The 17,097-nt window shown below is 54.0% G+C and overlaps 1 protein-coding gene across 2 annotated transcripts; it reads right to left on the reverse strand.

Annotated features, from left to right (window-relative positions):
- Positions 1 to 225: 225 nt before the first annotated feature.
- Positions 226 to 16,871, reverse strand: DYNLL2 (dynein light chain LC8-type 2). 2 transcript variants are annotated; one of them, XM_038759848.1, is made up of 3 exons: positions 16,852 to 16,871; positions 5,016 to 5,154; positions 226 to 1,930 (listed from the first exon to the last, which is right to left on the reverse strand). In XM_038759848.1, the coding sequence occupies exons 2-3, from the start codon at positions 5,145 to 5,147 to the stop codon at positions 1,793 to 1,795; spliced, it is 270 nt and encodes an 89-aa protein (XP_038615776.1). In that variant the 5' UTR covers positions 5,148 to 5,154; positions 16,852 to 16,871; the 3' UTR covers positions 226 to 1,792. The 2 variants fall into 2 exon arrangements, with proteins under 2 accessions (XP_038615776.1, XP_038615775.1); XM_038759847.1 differs by lacking the exon at positions 16,852 to 16,871 and adding an exon at positions 13,741 to 13,945.
- Between the last annotated feature and the right edge of the window lie 226 nt (positions 16,872 to 17,097).

A 17,097-nucleotide genomic window follows, 5' to 3' on the forward strand; every position in this document is an offset into this window, starting at 1 on the left:
CCCAATCCAGGCCCTCCATGGGACCACGGAAAGGGCAAGAGGATCACGGCTCTGGGAGGATGGAGACTCCAGGCCGCGCCCGCCCCCAAAACTCCCACCAAATCCAGAAATCCCAATCCCCCCCTGGGGCCGGAGTTCAGCCCGGGGCTCTTTCCCAGCCCCGGACATTCCCAAGCCTCAGCCCCCTCCCCAGAGCGGGGAAGAACCAAACCAGTCAGCCCAGAGTGCATCAATCCACCTTTAATGTCCACAAGAGAGGGCCGCGGCGGAACAAGGGGGGATGAGAACAAGCTGCCCTGCTCCCGAGGGAGAGGAAAGAAATGTTTCCATTCTGGCTCACGCTAGCCATACTGGGCGGAGAACAGTTTTAAATGTTCTTAAAAAAAAAAAATATGAGACTGAGATCAAGGACACATGTTGCCAACGTGGCTTAGTCACAGGCAGATTCCCACGAGGGGCATTTGCAGCACAAGGAACACAGGATGGACACCCCCCCCACACGTACACACACACACACCCGGGCGTCTTTGAGCGGGGAGCAGGGTGGCCACCATGCCCTCCCTTCCTCCCCCCTCGCTTTGGCCAAGGGCTTGGTAGGAAGGAGCAAGGCCACCCTTCCCCCAGAACTCCTCACGCCCCGCCTCCCACCCCTCCCTAGCCCACACACATGGTATTTTGGAACGAGATTCATGACATCGCAGCTCAGCGGCGTCTCCCCTTGACAAGGGGGCCAACAGCCTGTCACCCCGACACACCCCTCCACCTCCCGGGGCCCCTCCCCGCCTTCAATCCCCTCCAAACCAGGCCCCCGGGCTCTGCCACAGGCCAGGGAGCAATGGGGAGGCCAGCCCGCTGCCCATTTACATCACACACCCCCATCCCAACCCACATCCAGGATCCCCGACCACACCTTAGAGCCCTCTGGGGAATCCTCCGCGTCAGGTAGGTTCGAGGAAGGGTCCCGTAGGCTGGCAAGATGACCACAAGCCTGCGGTCCACGGGGACATCCAGGCTGACCAGGTTCAGACTAAAGAGACGGTGCCCCCCGCCTCGGGCCGGCCACCCGGTCACTGGCGTCCGAAGGGCAGGACGCCACGACGTCAGGCCCTAATGGCCAGCCGGGGAGCCCTGGTCAGAGCCAGATCCGCCACCTCTGTGGGGGTCACCAGGAAGAGCTGGGAAAGCAGGAGACCCATCCCCTCTCCCCGCCCACGGAGCACAGGCTAGCGTCAGGGAAAACAGTCTCGGTCTGGTAACACCAAGGGAGCCACTCCTACCCAACCAGTTTGGGGGAAGCAGGGGGGACATGGATGGGGTTTCCACTCTTCCCCCACGGCCTGCTGTCTGCCTCACCCCTGCCCCCTAAACAAGCCCTGAGCCGGCCCATCCCCTGCCCCAGGGGGAGGAAGGGAGGCCAGCCCCGGGGCGGACACCAAGGCCAAGAATCCCACAGCCGGGGATCTGCCCCAGGGAGGGACAACTGCTGCACAGTTTTATCCCCCTTTTTTCCAAAGGCCCTGGGTTGTTTCGTTTCGGAAGCGCGCCCGGTTCGTTTCCGAGAGAGAGGTTTTTCTAGTGCAATACAACCAAAGGGGAAAAACTTAAATAAACCAAAGCAGCCTCTTTCCCCGGGCAACTAAACAGAAGTGGGTATTTTTTTTTTTTTTTTTACTGCAACATATACACATGAAGTCGAGTATACAGTCCATGCAGTAGCAGAGCCATTGGAAAGGGAATCCGGGCGCTCGCCATCGGTGCTTTTCAGTCCCAGCTCCGCCTGGCGCCCCCGGCCCTAGCCGGACTTGAAGAGGAGGATGGCCACTTGACCCAAGTAAAAATAGATGAAGTGCTTGGTCTCGTGCGTGACGTAGCTACCAAAATTCCGCCCCACGATGCAGTGCCAGGTGGGGTTGTATTTCTTGTCAAATTCCTGCGGGGAAAAAAGAAGGCAGTCGTCAGGATGGGAAGGGCCGAATCTTTTCACGGCGACAAAAGTACCAATGGCTTCTACTCGGGTGTCCCTCTCTGCCCCACCACCACCACCTCCGCCAAAGAGCTGATTCTGGGGGTCCCGGCTTCCTCCTCCCCTCTCCCCACTGCAGCCGGGCTCGTATTAATCATTAACGACCTACTGTGGCTCAGTGGAAAGAGCCCGGGCTTTGGAGTCAGAGGCCGTGGGTTCAAATCCCGGCTCCGCCAATAGTCAGCTGTGTGACTTTGGTCAAGTCACTTCACTTCTATGGGCCTCAGTTCCCTCATCTGTAAAATGGGGATGAAGACTGTGAGCCCCCCACGGGACAACCTGATCACCTTGTAACCTCCCCACCGCTTAGAACAGTGCTCTGTACGTAGTAAGCGCTTAATAAAAGCCATTATTATTATTATTACTGTCAACAAACAGCCCTTAGTCCAGAGCCTCCAGAGTCCCGCACCCTGGGCATGGCCATGGAGTCTCTCGGCGTGAACAGTGGATGTGCCTCAGTCCTGAGATCTCAATCACTGGTATTTATGGAGCACTTACTGTTTGCCGAGCACCGTCCTAACAGCTTGGGAGGCCACAATACGAGCGAGCTGGTGGACACGTGCCCCAAATTCAGGACCGAAAGGCAAAGCGGGAGCAGCAGTGGGGTTTAGGGAAGAAACATTTATAATACCAGCCGCTCGTATGGTGCTTTTTGCGTCCTCTGGGTCCTTCCGGTCACTTTCCTTCTGGTGCGCAGAGGGCAACTGGTAGGTGGGAAGGGGTGCAGCGCACAGTCGCGTGCCCAAAGGTCCTCGACACACAGAGCTCACCTCGGACTGGACTGACCGAGGCAGAGAACCGGAGCCATACTGTGGGACCGCAACCCGAGGGTGGTGGCCTCAATAGTTGCCGTGGGTTTTTGCCTCTCCCACTGGGCCGGCCCACCTAACCCTTCGGCTGCAAACCTTCCCTATCGCTACCAGGTCCTGGCAGGTGGAACTGAAACCCAGGACCCCTGGTTCCCAGCCTGCTGGATCAATAGCGGGGCTGGGGCACACAGAAGCACATAGAGAAGCAGCGTGGCTCGGTGGAAAGAGCCCGGGCTTCGGAGTCAGAGGTCGTGGGTTCGGACCCCAGCTCTGCCAATTGTCAGTTGTGTGACTTTGGGCAAGTCACTTAATAATACTAATAATGGTATTTGTTAAGTGCTTACTCTGTGCAAAGCACTGTTCTAAGCCCTGGGGTGGTTACAAGGTGATCAGGTTGTCCCGCGGGGGGCTCACAGTCTCAATCCCCATTTTACAGATGAGGGAACTGAGGCCCAGAGAGGTGAAGTGACTTGCCCAGAGTCACACAGCTGACAACTGGCAGAGCCGGGATTTGAACCCATGACCTCTGACTCCAAAGCCCGTGCTCTTTCCATTGAGCCACTCTTAACTTCTCTGTGCCTCAGTTACCTCATCTGTAAAATGGGGATGAAGACTGTGAGCCCCCCGTGGGACAACCTGATCACCTTGTAACCTCCCCAGCGCTTAGAACAGTGCTTTGCACATAGTGAGCACTTAATAAATACCATTATTATTATTATTATTTGCAGCCCCTTCCTGTGGTAGCCCTGATACTGAAGCCGCTTCTAGGCACAATGCATTTAGGGAACTCTCCCCCTCTAGACTATAGGCTCGCTGTGGGCAGGGAATGTGTCTACCAACTCTGTCAGGCTATTGTAGTGTACTCACCCATGCGCTTAGTACAGTGCTCTGCACACACAAAGCGCTCAATAATTACCACGAATGGATTGAAAGTCCAGAGTCATGGGGCTCTTTAACCTCAGAGTCCCCCAGACTAGAGGCAGGAGGGGGAAGAGGAGGAAGGGAGCTTTCTGACACTGCTACCTGCCAAAGGGACTCCTCACCGGTGCACCTCAGCACTCTCACGGAAACTCCCACATGCTGAGAAGCACTGTGACCTAGTTGAAACAGCCTGGGCATCAGGAGATTAAGGTTCTAATATTGGCCCCAAGGCTTGTGCTGGATGATGTTGGGTAACTCCTCAGTTTCCATATCTGTTAAAATGGGGTTGAAACACCTGTTCTCCCTCCCCCCTTAGACTGCAAGCCCTACGGGGGACGGGGATCGTCTCCGACCTGTTTGTATTATATCTACCCTGACACTTAGTACAGTGCTTGGCATATAATAAGGGCTGAACAAATATCACAACTCCTATTATTAAACTGTTCCTCCAAATCAGATTGCTCTCAAGGGGGAGGCGGAGTGCAGACCGGCAAGAAGGAGGCCTCATGTTCTCAGTACAGAGCCAGAGTGGATCTTGCACCAATCTGTGTGCAGCTCCAGGGATGCAGGGCCCAAAAGCCAGGAGGATTTTGGCAAGATGGGGTGTTGGAACAGCCTGGGAGCCCAGCAGGCAGATACAAAAGAACTGAGGGGACAGAAAAACCAGGGTTCTGGGCCTTTCCCATCCAGGTGGGAATCTGTCTGCCCTTTTCCGCCCTGCTTAGTGGCGCTCGGGTCTGGGTGGAGGATTCTGCACCAGAAAACCCCTCGGGTGAGAGCCACAGGCTTGCCCTACCATTGGAAACCCACAAGGGCAAACGTCAGGAAGATGGCACCTACCCCTGGATGGTCTGGAATGTGATTTTCCTTCCTCCCCACTTCCAAAGAGTGCCAGCTTCCACTCAACCTCCAGGGGACCTGAGGTGAGTCCCTAATTTCTCTGGGCCTCAGTTTCCCCGTCTGTAAAATGGGAGGGCAAACCCTGCCCTTGACACTAAATTCCTTGAAGGCAAGGATCGCTTCTAACTCACTCTAGGGTACTTTCCCCTAAGCACTTAGTGCAGTGCTCTGCACAGAGGAGGCACTCAAACACCATGGATGGATGGTTGACTGCCTCTTGGGGAAAGCAAAAATGGAACCCGCAAAGGCCCTTTGAGCATCTCAAAGTCAATGGCGAGAAAACCCGCAGGGGGTGATGACCCTTAGCCTCTCTCCAGGCAAAGATCAGTGTCCCCCCGCTCCCCGTCCCAACGCCCCCGTACCTTCTTGATGTAGGCAGCGATGTCTTTCTCTATGTTGTACTTCTCCATGGCCTGCGTCGCGCAGTCCACTGCATCTTGCTGCATGTCCTCAGACATGTCCGCATTCTTGATGACAGCCTTCCGGTCAGACATGATGCAGCTAAGGTGAGACGCAGAGTGTTAGGGCTGGCCACCGCCGGACAGCCACCCCAGAGCCGAGAGGCAAGGGCGGGGGTCGGAGACCGGAATCCTCTCCCCTGGCCGTGGTTGCCCTTCCGCAAAGATAAACCCAGAAGGGCTGGGGGTTGCAGGACTTTGGGGGGATCCCACCAGGCATGCAGCTTCCCCTCAAATCTCAGCTCTCTCTGCCAAGGGACAGACCCCCTCCTTGGGTGTTTCCAGCCCACCCCATCCCTTCACCCTCGTCTCCCGGCTACCCAGGACCGCAGTTGAAGGCGGTGGTCACGGCCTCCCTCAGGCCTCGCGATGGCCCGGCGAGAAAAGACCCGGAGACACTGACCAACTCCATCGCTTCCGCCACCACCCCCACCTTCGGAAGATACACCGGGCAAGGAAGGAACACCCCAAAACTGGTTGCAGGTTAGGGAGGAGAGAAAGAATTAAATTCCGGACCAGAAAATCGGGGTTTATTCTATAGCTCTCACGCCAGTCATGGCTACTGTTTGGTTGAAGACTTTGTCTGGGCCTCACCTACACATCACCACCAGGATCTCAGCCCTTCCTTCCTAATCCTCGGCCCAAAGCACCGGCAGGCAGCAAGTGCGCTCACAGGGCTCCAACCCAAACTTTGAGCCCCCGAAAAAACACACGCTTGCGATCCAGAGAGGCAAGGCAAATGGAATTAGTCTCCTGCCTGATGCCTTATTTCCGTTCGGCCCAGGGTCTTAGATTTCTGGACGATCACGGAAACAGATTCCCCACGGACGACAGCACTGCCTTGGAGTGTAACGGAAATGGGAACAAGCCCTGTCTTGTACGGAGAAGATGCTCAGTTGACACCTCTTGGAGGAGAAACTTAAGGGTCTCCCACCAGTAGGCTCAAGTGGTGAAAAAGCATCGATTTCGGGGCAAGGCAGCCTAGTAGAAAGAGCCTGGGGCCCGTGAGCCAGAGGACTTGGATTCTAATCCCAGCTCCGCCTTTTGCCTGCTGAGTGACCTTGGGCCAGCCACCTAACTTCTCCGTGCCTCAGTTTCTTCATCTGTTAAATGGCGACTCAATACTATTCTCTCACCTACGTACAATGTGCCCAACCTGATTACCTTATATCTACACCGGTGCTTAGTAATAAAGAGCATTTAACCGGTACCACAATTAGTAGTAGTATTATCATCATCATTAAGACCACAAGCCCTGGGTCTCCAGAACAGCCAGGCTGATTCTGTGGTGAAATCACAGGGCAGCAGCAGCAACAGGGGAGAGTGTGAGGAGGGGGTAAGGGGCAGTCAGGTCCCCTACCCCCCAGGGCGGAGACTCAGGAGACCTGTGTGTCCTTGGGGCCTCCGCTTTCTCCTCCGATAGGTGGGAATAAATGTCTCCATTCAACCTGGTCTCCCAGGAAGCTTGTGAGCCCCAAGTGAGAGCAGAGACAAGAGGCCGTCCTGGAGAGGAAGGTGATGAATAGAAATCCATCCCCGTCCCTCTGCAGTCACCTTGGCACCACTTCCTATCCCGTCTGGACTACTGCACTAGCCTTCTCTCTGATCTCCCATCCTCGTGTCTCTCTCCACTTCAATCCATACTTCATGCTGCTGCCCGGATTATCTTTGTCCAGAAACGCTCTGGACATATTACTCCCCTCCTCAAAAACCTCCAATGGCTACCGATCAATCTGCGCATCAAGCAGAAACTCCTCACCCTGGGCTTCAAGGCTCTCCATCACCTCGCCCCCTCCTACCTCACCTCCCTTCTCTCCTTCTACTGCCCAGCCCGCACCCTCCGCTCCTCCACCACTAATCTCCTCACTGTACCTCGCTCTCGCCTGTCCCGCCATCGACCCCCGGCCCACGTCATCCCCCGGGCCTGGAATGCCCTCCCTCTGCCCATCCGCCAAGCTAGCTCTCTTCCTCCCTTCAAGGCCCTGCTGAGAGCTCACCTCCTCCAGGAGGCCTTCCCAGACTTAGCCCCTTCTTTCCTCTCCCCCTCGTCCCCCTCTCCATCCTCCCGTCTTACCTCCTTCCCTTCCCCACAGCACCTGTATATATGTATATATGGTTGTACATATTTATTACTCTATTTATCTATTTATTTATTTATTTTACTTGTACATTTCTATCCTACTTATTTTATTTTGTTGGTATGTTTGGTTCTGTTCTCTGTCTCCCCCTTTTAGACTGTGAGCCCACTGTTGGGTAGGGACTGTCTCTATGTGATGCCAATTTGTACTTCCCAAGCGCTTAGTACAGTGCTCTGCACATAGTAAGCGCTCAATAAATACGATTGATTGATTGATTGATTCCCTCCTCAGCCCATCCACGCTGCAAACCCAGCACCTGCCCATCCAATCTAGCGCCCAGTCACTGTTCCCAAAACTCCCGGCACAAAGGCACGGGGGTGATTACTTTCACTCCCTTATCTCCCAGATTCGCCTACTGCATTGGAATAGCCACTCCGGCCTCCAAAGTCCAAAGGAATAACTTTGTCCCGGTAATTAAACCCCAGCCGACTCTGCGAAAGGAGTGGGCGTTACATAACGTCGTCTTGCGACTAAAATGCTACGATTCTTTCCCTCTCCAACGACGGGGAGGCCTCAGCACAGGTCCCTGGCATCCTGGGGCCACCAAGGCCGGCCACGGCCCAGATCCAGGCCATCCCGGGGAGGAGACGAGGCGTCGGAAGAGGCGAGGACGAGGAAAGCCCAGATAGAGACGGCCACGACCCCTGGGAGCGTGTAGGCGGTCTGCTGAAATGGGCAATGAGGGTGGGCGGGGGCAGAGGGATGCTTTCAGTCCTCGAAACCCGGCAGAAGAGACGCCAACACCCTACCTCTCGGTGAGATTTGGAAGGGCACATGACTGACCACGCTCTCCCTATCCCAGAAGGACATGGGCTTTGCTCCCTGCCCCGATTCGTTTCCTCCTTTCCCCTCCCTCCCAGCCGCACGTCTGCAGTCCCCTCCTCTTCCTCCTTGGAGGTCCGGCTGAGGACAGGCATCTCCTCCTTCCCCTTCGCCCCTGACCTTCCTCCCCCATGGCTCTGCCTGACCAGGAGGCCCCCTCTTGCTGGCTTCCCGGTCCGGAGTGACTGGGCATCCTCTTCCTACAGGAAGGACGGCTTGGGGGGAGGTGGCTTTGGGAGCCGCGTCACGGCCGGTGCACGGCCGATGCCCTCTCCTCCTCCTCTGTCTCTCTTCCCCCTCCCCCTGGAAACGCCGGAGAGCAGAGCACTGCACAGAGAGGCTCTGACCAAGGGCGGTGGGTGGAAGGAGCTACGACTCCCTCTGGAAAGAGGTGCATTCGGGGGGGCCTCTGGACAAGCTTCCCCAGATGTAGGACCTTAGTCTCTCTGGGTGGGGGGGAAGAGTGTGCCCCCGGCAGAGCCGGGCACCTGCCCTCTCTGCCCCTGCCTCCCCAACACACCGACAGTGGGGATAATAATACTAATGATGGCATTTGTTAAGCGCTTACTATGTGTGAAGCACTGTTCTAAGTGCTGGCGGGGGGGTACAAGGTCATCAGGCTGTCCCACGTGAGGCTCACAGTCTTAATCCCCATTTTCCAGATGAGGTAACTGAGGCTCAGAGAAGTGACGTGATTGCCCAAGGTCACACAGCAGACATGTGGCGGGGCCGGGATTAGGACCCATGACCTCTGACTCTGAAGCCCGAGCTCCTTTCACTGAGCCAGAGCCACGGAAGGCTCCAGGGCAGGGCTGATCCTGCCCAGCCCAGCCCCCAGGGAGCTTGCTCTCCAGAGGAACAGTGGAGGGAGGAGAAGCCAAGCCGCTGAACTTCCTCAGGGCCCTCAGGACATCACCCAGAAAGCGGGAGGCTGGATTTCCAGGGCTGGGGCCCCAGGGATGCTGCGGGGACAAGGGCACTTCCCTGGAGCCAAAGAAGCAAGAGAAGGACAATGTCCCCTAGGGCTGGGGCACGGAGTGGAGGATGCCCGGAGGGGGCCGGGGTAAGGTGGTACCCACGAAGCCCTGCCCCTTTATCCTGGGGATGCTTTCTGGACCCCCCTCCCCATCTCCCAGAGCCCAGCCTGCAGCCCATCCCCCATGCACTGGGCTCCCTCCCCTCTCTGCACTCCCCCAATGCATCCCACCAATCGCCCTTACTCCCCAGCATACCCCCATTTTTGTGCATGCTCCCACTAACCCTTTTCATTCATTCACTCAATCGTATTTATTCATTCATTCATTCAATCGTATTGAGCACTGTGTGCAGAGCACTGTACTAAGCGCTTGGGAAGTACAAGCTGGCAAGACATAGGGACGGTCCCTACCCAACAGCGGGCTCACAGTCTAGAAGGACGGACGGACGACAAAACAAAACATATTAACAAAATAAAATAAACAGAACAAATATATACAAGTAAAATAAAGTAATAACCATGTACCAACCTATATACATATATACAGGTGCTGTGGGGAGGGGAAGGAGGTAAGGCGGGGGGGGATTCATTCATTCATTCAATCGTATTTATTGAGAGCTTGCTGTGTGCACAGCACTGCACTAAGCGCTTGGGAAGTACAAGTTGGCAACGTATACAGGCGGTCCCTACCCAACAGCGGGCTCACAGTCTAGAAGGGGGAGACAGACGACAAAACAAAACATATAAACCAAATAAAATAAATACAATATGTACAAGTAAAATAAATAAATGGAGTAATAAATACGTACAAACATATATACATATATACAGGTGCTGTTGGGAGGGGAAGGAGGTAAGGCAGGGGAGATTCATTCTTTCATTCGATCGTATTTATTGAGCGCTTACTGTGTGCAGAGCACTTTACTAAGCGCTTGGGAAGTACAAGTTGGCAACATATATTGAGCGCTTACTGTGTGCAGAGCACTGTACTGAGCGCTTGGGAAGAACAAGTTGGCAACACATAGAGACGGTCCCTACCCAACAGCGGGCTCACTGTCTAGAAGGGGGAGACAGACGACAAAACAAAACATATACACCAAATAAAATAAATAGAATAAATATGTACAAGTAAAATACATAAAGGGAGTAATGAATATGTACAAACATATATACAGGTGCTGTGGGGAGAGGAAAGAGGTAAGGCGGGGGGATGGGGAGTCTTCTAGACTGTGAGCCTGCTGTTGGGTAGGGACCGTCTCCATATGGTGCCAACTTGTACTTCCCAAGCGCTTAGTCCAGTGCTCTGCATACAGTAAGTGCTCAATAAATACGGTTGAATGAATGAAGGAAGGAAGGAAGGAAGGAAGGAAGGAAGGAAGGGAAGGAGGTAAGTCGGGGGGGATGGGGAGTCTTCTAGACTGTGAGCCTGCTGGTGGGTCTCCATATGTTGCCAACTTGTACTTCCCAAGCGCTTAGTCCAGTGCTCTGCACACAGTAAGCGCTCAATAAATACGACGGAAGGAAGGAAGGAAGGGAAGGAGATAAGGCGGGGAGGATGGGGACTCTTCTAGACTGTGAGCCCGCTGGTGGGTCTCCATATGTTGCCAACTTGTACTTCCCAAGCGCTTAGTCCAGTGCTCTGCACACAGTAAGCGCTCAATAAATAGGACTGAATGAATGAATGAAGGAGGGGAAAGAGGTAAGGCAGGGGGGATGGGGGGTCTTCTAGACTGTGAGCCCGCTGTTGGGTAGGGACTGGCTCTCTCTGTTGCCAACTTGGCCTTCCCAAGCGCTCTGCGCGCAGTGAGCGCTCAATAAATACGACTGAATGAATGAATGAAGGAGGGGAAGGACTTCCCAAGCGCTCTGCACGTACTGAATGCTCAATAAATACGACAATGAATAAATGAATGAAGGAGGGGAAGGACTTCCCAAGCGCTCTGCACGCACTGAACGCTCAATAAATACGACTGAATGAATGAATGAAGATGGGGAAGGACTTCCCAAGCGCTCTGCACGCAGTAAGCGCTCAATAAATAGGACTGAATGAATGAACGAAGATGGGGAAGGACTTCCCAAGCGCTCTGCACACAGGGAGCGCTCAATAAATACGACTGAATGAATGAATGAAGATGGGGAAGGACTTCCCAAGCGCTCTGCACGCAGGAAGCGCTCACTAAATACGACTGAATGAATGAATGAAGATGGGGAAGGACTTCCCAAGCGCTCTGCACGCAGTAAGCGCTCAATAAATACGACTGAATGAATGAATGAAGATGGGGAAGGACTTCCCAAGCGCTCTGCACGCACTAAGCGCTCAATAAATAGGACTGAATGAATGAATGAATGAAGGAGGGGAAGGAGGTAAGGCGGGGGGGAGGGGGAGTCTTCTAGACTGTGAGCCCGCTGTTGGGTAGGGACCGGCTCTCTCTGTTGCCAGCTTGGCCTTCCCAAGCGCTCTGCGCGCAGGGAGCGCTCAATAAATACGACTGAATGAATGAGTGAAGATGGGGAAGGACTTCCCAAGCGCTCTGCACGCACTGAACGCTCAATCATCAGTCGTATTTACTGAACGCTTACTGTGTGCAGAGCACTATACTAAGCGCTAAATACGACTGAATGAATGAAGATGGGGAAGGACTTCCCAAGCGCTCTGCACGCACTGAACGCTCAATAAATACGACTGAATGAATGAATGAAGATGGGGAAGGACTTCCCAAGCGCTCTGCACGCAGTAAGCGCTCAATAAATACGGCTGAATGAATGAATGAAGATGGGGAAGGACTTCCCAAGCGCTCTGCACGCAGTAAGCGCTCAATAAGTATGACTGAATGAATGGATAAAGGAGGGGAAGGAGGTAAGGCAGGGGGGATGGGGAGTCTTCTAGACTGTGAGCCCGCTGTTGGGTAGGGACCGGCTCTCTCTGTTGCCAGCTTGGCCTTCCCAAGCGCTCTGCGCGCAGGGAGCGCTCAATAAATACGACTGAATGAATGAATGAAGATGGGGAAGGACTTCCCAAGCGCTCTGCACGCAGTAAGCGCTCAATAAATACGACTGAATGAATGAATGAATGAGTGAAGGAGGAGAAGGAGGTAAGGCAGGGGGGAGGGGGAGTCTTCTAGACTGTGAGCCCGCTGTTGGGTAGGGACCGGCTCTCTCTGTTGCCAACTTGGTCTTCCCGAGCGCTCAATAAATACGACTAAATGAATGAATGAAGATGGGGAAGGACTTCCCAAGCGCTCTGCACGCAGTGAGCGCTCAATAAGTACGACTGAATGAATGAATGAAGGAGGGGAAGGAGGTGAGGCTGGGGGGGGGGGGGGGAGTCTTCTAGACTGTGAGCCCGCTGTGGGGTAGGGACCGGCTCTCTCCGTTGCCAACTTGGCCTTCCCAAGCGCTCTGCGCGCAGGGAGCGCTCAATAAATACGACTGAATGAATGAATGAAGATGGGGAAGGACTTCCCAAGCGCTCTGCACGCACTGAACGCTCAATAAATACGACTGAATGAATAAATGAATGAAGGAGGGGAAGGACTTCCCAAGCGCTCTGCACGCAGGGAGCGCTCAATAAATACGACTGAATGAATGAATGAAGATGGGGAAGGACTTCCCAAGCGCTCTGCACGCAGGAAGCACTCACTAAATACGACTGAATTAATGAATGAAGACGGGGAAGGACTTCCCAAGCGCTCTGCACGCAGTAAGCACTCAATAAATAGGACTGAATGAATGAATGAATGAAGGAGGGGAAGGAGGTAAGGCGGGGGGGGAGGGGGAGTCTTCTAGACTGTGAGCCCGCTGTTGGGTAGGGACCGGCTCTCTCTGTTGCCAACTTGGCCTTCCCAAGCGCTCTGCGCGCAGGGAGCGCTCAATAAATACGCCTGAATGAATGAGTGAAGGAGGAGAAGGACTTCCCAAGCGCTCTGCACGCACTGAACGCTCAATAAATACGACTGAATGAATAAATGAATGAAGGAGGGGAAGGACTTCCCAAGCGCTCTGCGCGCAGGGAGCGCTCAATAAATACGACTGAATGAATGAATGAAGATGGGGAAGGACTTCCCAAGCGCTCTGCACGCACTGAACACTCAATAAATACGACTGAATGAATGAATGAGTGAAGGAGGGGAAGGAGGTAAGGCAGGGGAGATGGGGAGTCTTCTAGACTGTGAGCCCGCTGTTGGGTAGGGACCGGCTCTCTCTGTTGCCAACTTGGCCTTCCCGAGCGCTCAATAAATACGACTGAATGAATGAATGAAGATGGGGAAGGACTTCCCAAGCGCTCTGCACGCACTGAACGCTCAATAAATACGACTGAATGAATAAATGAATGAAGGAGGGGAAGGACTTCCCAAGCGCTCTGCACGCAGGGAGCGCTCAATAAATACGACTGAATGAATGAACGAAGATGGGGAAGGACTTCCCAAGCGCTCAATAAATACGACTGAATGAATGAATGAATGAGTGAAGGAGGGGGAGCAGGTAAGGCAGGGGGGATGGGGGAGGCTTCTAGACTGTGAGCCCGCTGTTGGGTAGGGACCGGCTCTCTCTGGTGCCAACTTGGCCTTCCCGAGCGCTCTGCGCGCAGGGAGCGCTCAATAAATACGACTGAATGAATGACTGAATGACTGAATGAAGGAAGGATGGGAGAGGAAGGAAGGAAGGGGGGGGTGAGTCCCACGTACCCTCTCACCTTCACAGTGAGGCCCCCCCGGGGGAGCAAGGCCAACGGGGGGCGGCGGGGGGGGGCGGTCTCCCCTCTGCTGCTGGTCCAGCCGGAGATGCGGGCACTCGCCCGCTCGGTCCCCGCGGTAGCCACTCCGCGCAAGGCAGGCCGGGACGGGACAAGACAGGACAGGACCGGTCCTGACCGCTCTGAGCCCGGCCCGGCGCGCGGCGCCCCCTCGCGTGACAGGGCCCCGCCCCGGGCCGCAGAGCGCATGCGCGCCGCCGCCCGGCCTCGCCATTGGCCGCGCCCGGCCGGCCCCGCACTGCGGGCTTCTCCCCCCGCCGCTCTCGGCCCACATCTTGTTTCCTCCCGGCATGCCCCGGGGCGGGGAGGGGGGAGGAGGGCGTTGTGTGGGGCCCGTCTCTACCCGTTGCCAACTTGTAATAATAATGATGATGATGATAATAATAATAATAATTATGGCATTTATTAAGCGCTTACTATGTGCAAAGCACTGTTCTAAGCGCTGGGGGGATACAAGGTGATCAGGTTGTCCCACGCGGGGCTCACAGTCTTAATCCCCATTTTACAGATGAGGTAACTGAGGCACGCTTGCCCAGAGGCACGCAGCTGACAAGTGGCAGAGCCAGGATTACAACCCCCGACCTCTGACTCCCGAGCCCATGCTCCTTGTATAATAATAATAATGATGGCATTTGTTAAGCGCTTACTATGTGCAATGCACTGTTCTAAGCACTGGGGTAGATACAAGGTAATCAGTTTGTCCCACGAGGGGCTCACAGTCTTCATCCCCATTTTACAGATGAGGGAACTGAGGCCCAGAGAAGTGAAGTGACTTGCCCAACGTCACACAGCTGACAAGTGGCGGTGCCGGGATTTGAACCCACGACCTCTGACTCCAAAGCCCGGGCTCTTTCCACTGAGCCACGCTGCTTCTCTAGAAGCAGCTTCTTTTAGACTGCTTCTTTTGGACTGTGAACCCACTGTTGGGTAGGGACTGTCTCTATATGTTGTCAACTTGGACTTCCCAAGCGCTTAGTACAGTGCTCTGCACACAGTAAGTGCTCAATAAATACGATTGATTGATTGATTAAGTGCTTACTATGTGCAAAGCACTGTTCTAAGTGCTGGGGGGATACAAGGTGATGATGATTGCATTTATTAAGCGCTTACTATGTGCAAAGCACTGCTGTTCTAAGCGCTGAGTGCTGTTCTGAGAAGCAGCGTATTTCAATGGAAAGTGCCCGGGCTTTGGAGTCAGAGGTCATGAGTTCAGATCTCGGCTCTGCCAACTGTCAGCTGTGTGACCTTGGGCAAGGCACTTCACTTCTCTGGACCTCAGTTACCTCATCTGTAAAATGGGGGTGAAGACTGTGAGCCCCCTGTGGGACAGCCTGTGAGCCCACTGTTGGTTAGGGACCGTCTCTTTCTGTTGCCAACTTGTACTTCCCAAGCGCTTAGTACAGTGCTCTGCACACAGTAAGCGCTCGATAAATACGATTGAATGAATGAATGAATGAATGAATGAATTCTCATTTTCCAGATGAGGTAACTGAGGCCCAGAGAAGTTAAGTGACTTGCCCAAAGTCACACAGCTGACAGTTAGTGGAGCTGGGATTTGAACCCATGACCTCTGACTCCAAAGCCCGGGCTCTTTCCACTGACCCACACTGCTTCTCACAAAACACACACTCAGTATGTGCTTAAATACCGTCACTACTACTACTGTCCACCAGTACCGATAGGGCCCCAGACGCCTTTTTGTTCAGGATTTCAATCTCAGATCCCAATTTTTATGTATATTCATGTCTGCCTCCCCCTTTAGACTGTGAGCTTATGAGCAGGGAATGTGTCTGTTCGTTGTTGTATTGAACTCTCCCAAGTGCTTAGTACAGTGCTTTGCACACGGTAAGCGCTCCATAAATACGACTGAATGAATGAGTGAAAAGTCTGCCTACGCCTTGGCTCCTGCCCCCAAGTCCAAGGCAGAGGGTCCCGTTTCAGGGGACCTGGGAAGGAAACACTCTGGGAGAAAGGATAGGGGGTTAGGTCAGGTGTCCCCACTGGGAATCTGGTAAGAGAAGGGCAGTTGGGTGTCCCTAATAGGGACACCCCCTAGAATCTGCAAATTTCTGTAAAAGATCCCGTATTACATTATGTTGCATTACCTGGGTAATGCACGTAGCGTAATGTACATCTGTCCCTTCCAGGGGATAAAAATGCATCCAGGATCCATGGATGCCTTCCATGGACCTTAGCTAGGCCCCACATCCCCTGAGGTTAGGGGAGCTGGCATCCAACCCCGCATGGGTCCGGGCAAGCTTAAATCCCGGCTCCTTCTAGACTGATTTTAGCAGATAATGTTGTAGGAAGTCTAGATCCCTGGTGCTGCCCGCAGCTGCTTTTCTTCAGCTCCTAAAACAGCCCCACCATTCAAAGCTGGAAGGACCTAAGGGGTCTGCAGTCAGTGCCACCCAACTTATAGGGTCAGTCACCAAGAGAAGTCAAAGTTGGGCTACACGGGGATTCCTCCTATTCTTGGAGAAGGTAGGAAGGGCAGGGGAAGGCTTAACACACACACAATCAGCACAGAGGGCCCCCCACCTCAGTAGTCAGATTCTGAGTAAGAGCCCAGTTCAGGAGGAAGTGAAAGTATAACACAATACTAAGGGGAAGACAGTTCGGTCCAAGTTTGGGCTCTAAATTTGTGGATTCTCAGCCAATAGTCAATAAAGCTCTACATGGGGGCATATAGTAATAATAATAATAATGGTATTTGTTAAACGCTTACTATGTGCCAAGCTTTGTTCTAAGCGCTGGGGTAGATACAAGGTAATCAGGTTGTCCTTAATTTTAGACTGTGAGCCCACTGTTGGGTAGGGACTGCCTCTAGATGTTGCCAATTTGTACTTCCCAAGCGCTTAGTACAGTGCTCTGCACATAGCAAGCGCTCAATAAATACGATTGATGATGATCCCCATTTTGCAGATGAGGTAACTGAGGCACGCTTGCCCAGAGACACGCAGCTGACAAGTGGCAGAGCCGGGATTACAACCCCCGACCTCTGACTCCCGAGCCTGTGCTCCTTCCACTAAGCCACGCTGCATTTCTTACCTTTCGCACCCCCCCAGAGCAGCTAAGGAGTCCCTGCACGGTACTGCCCTGCACCGGAGTCATCGGTCGAGGTGCTTCAGATGACACAGTAACATTCCAACCCCTTATGACACCAGGGGCAGGGGTGTCAGGCCGGAAAGCTCACCCCCTCCACGCAAGTTCATCCCAGACCCCATCCCAACCCCCATTAAATATCTCAGGGGTCACCAGTGACCGAGTCGGCCTGAAGTCAGCTTCCCTGACCTC

Source organism: Tachyglossus aculeatus, chromosome 17 (assembly GCF_015852505.1).
Source record: "Tachyglossus aculeatus isolate mTacAcu1 chromosome 17, mTacAcu1.pri, whole genome shotgun sequence".
Classification (NCBI taxonomy): domain Eukaryota; kingdom Metazoa; phylum Chordata; class Mammalia; order Monotremata; family Tachyglossidae; genus Tachyglossus; species Tachyglossus aculeatus.

Bases quoted from the DNA above. Each gene is read 5' to 3' on its own strand.
- DYNLL2 (XM_038759848.1), bottom strand. From the start codon at position 5,147: ATGTCTGACCGGAAGGCTGTCATCAAGAATGCGGACATGTCTGAGGAC. The intron at 1,931-5,015 runs GTACGGGGGCGT...TTTTCCCCGCAG, and splicing joins TCGCTGCCTACATCAAGAAG to GAATTTGACAAGAAATACAA.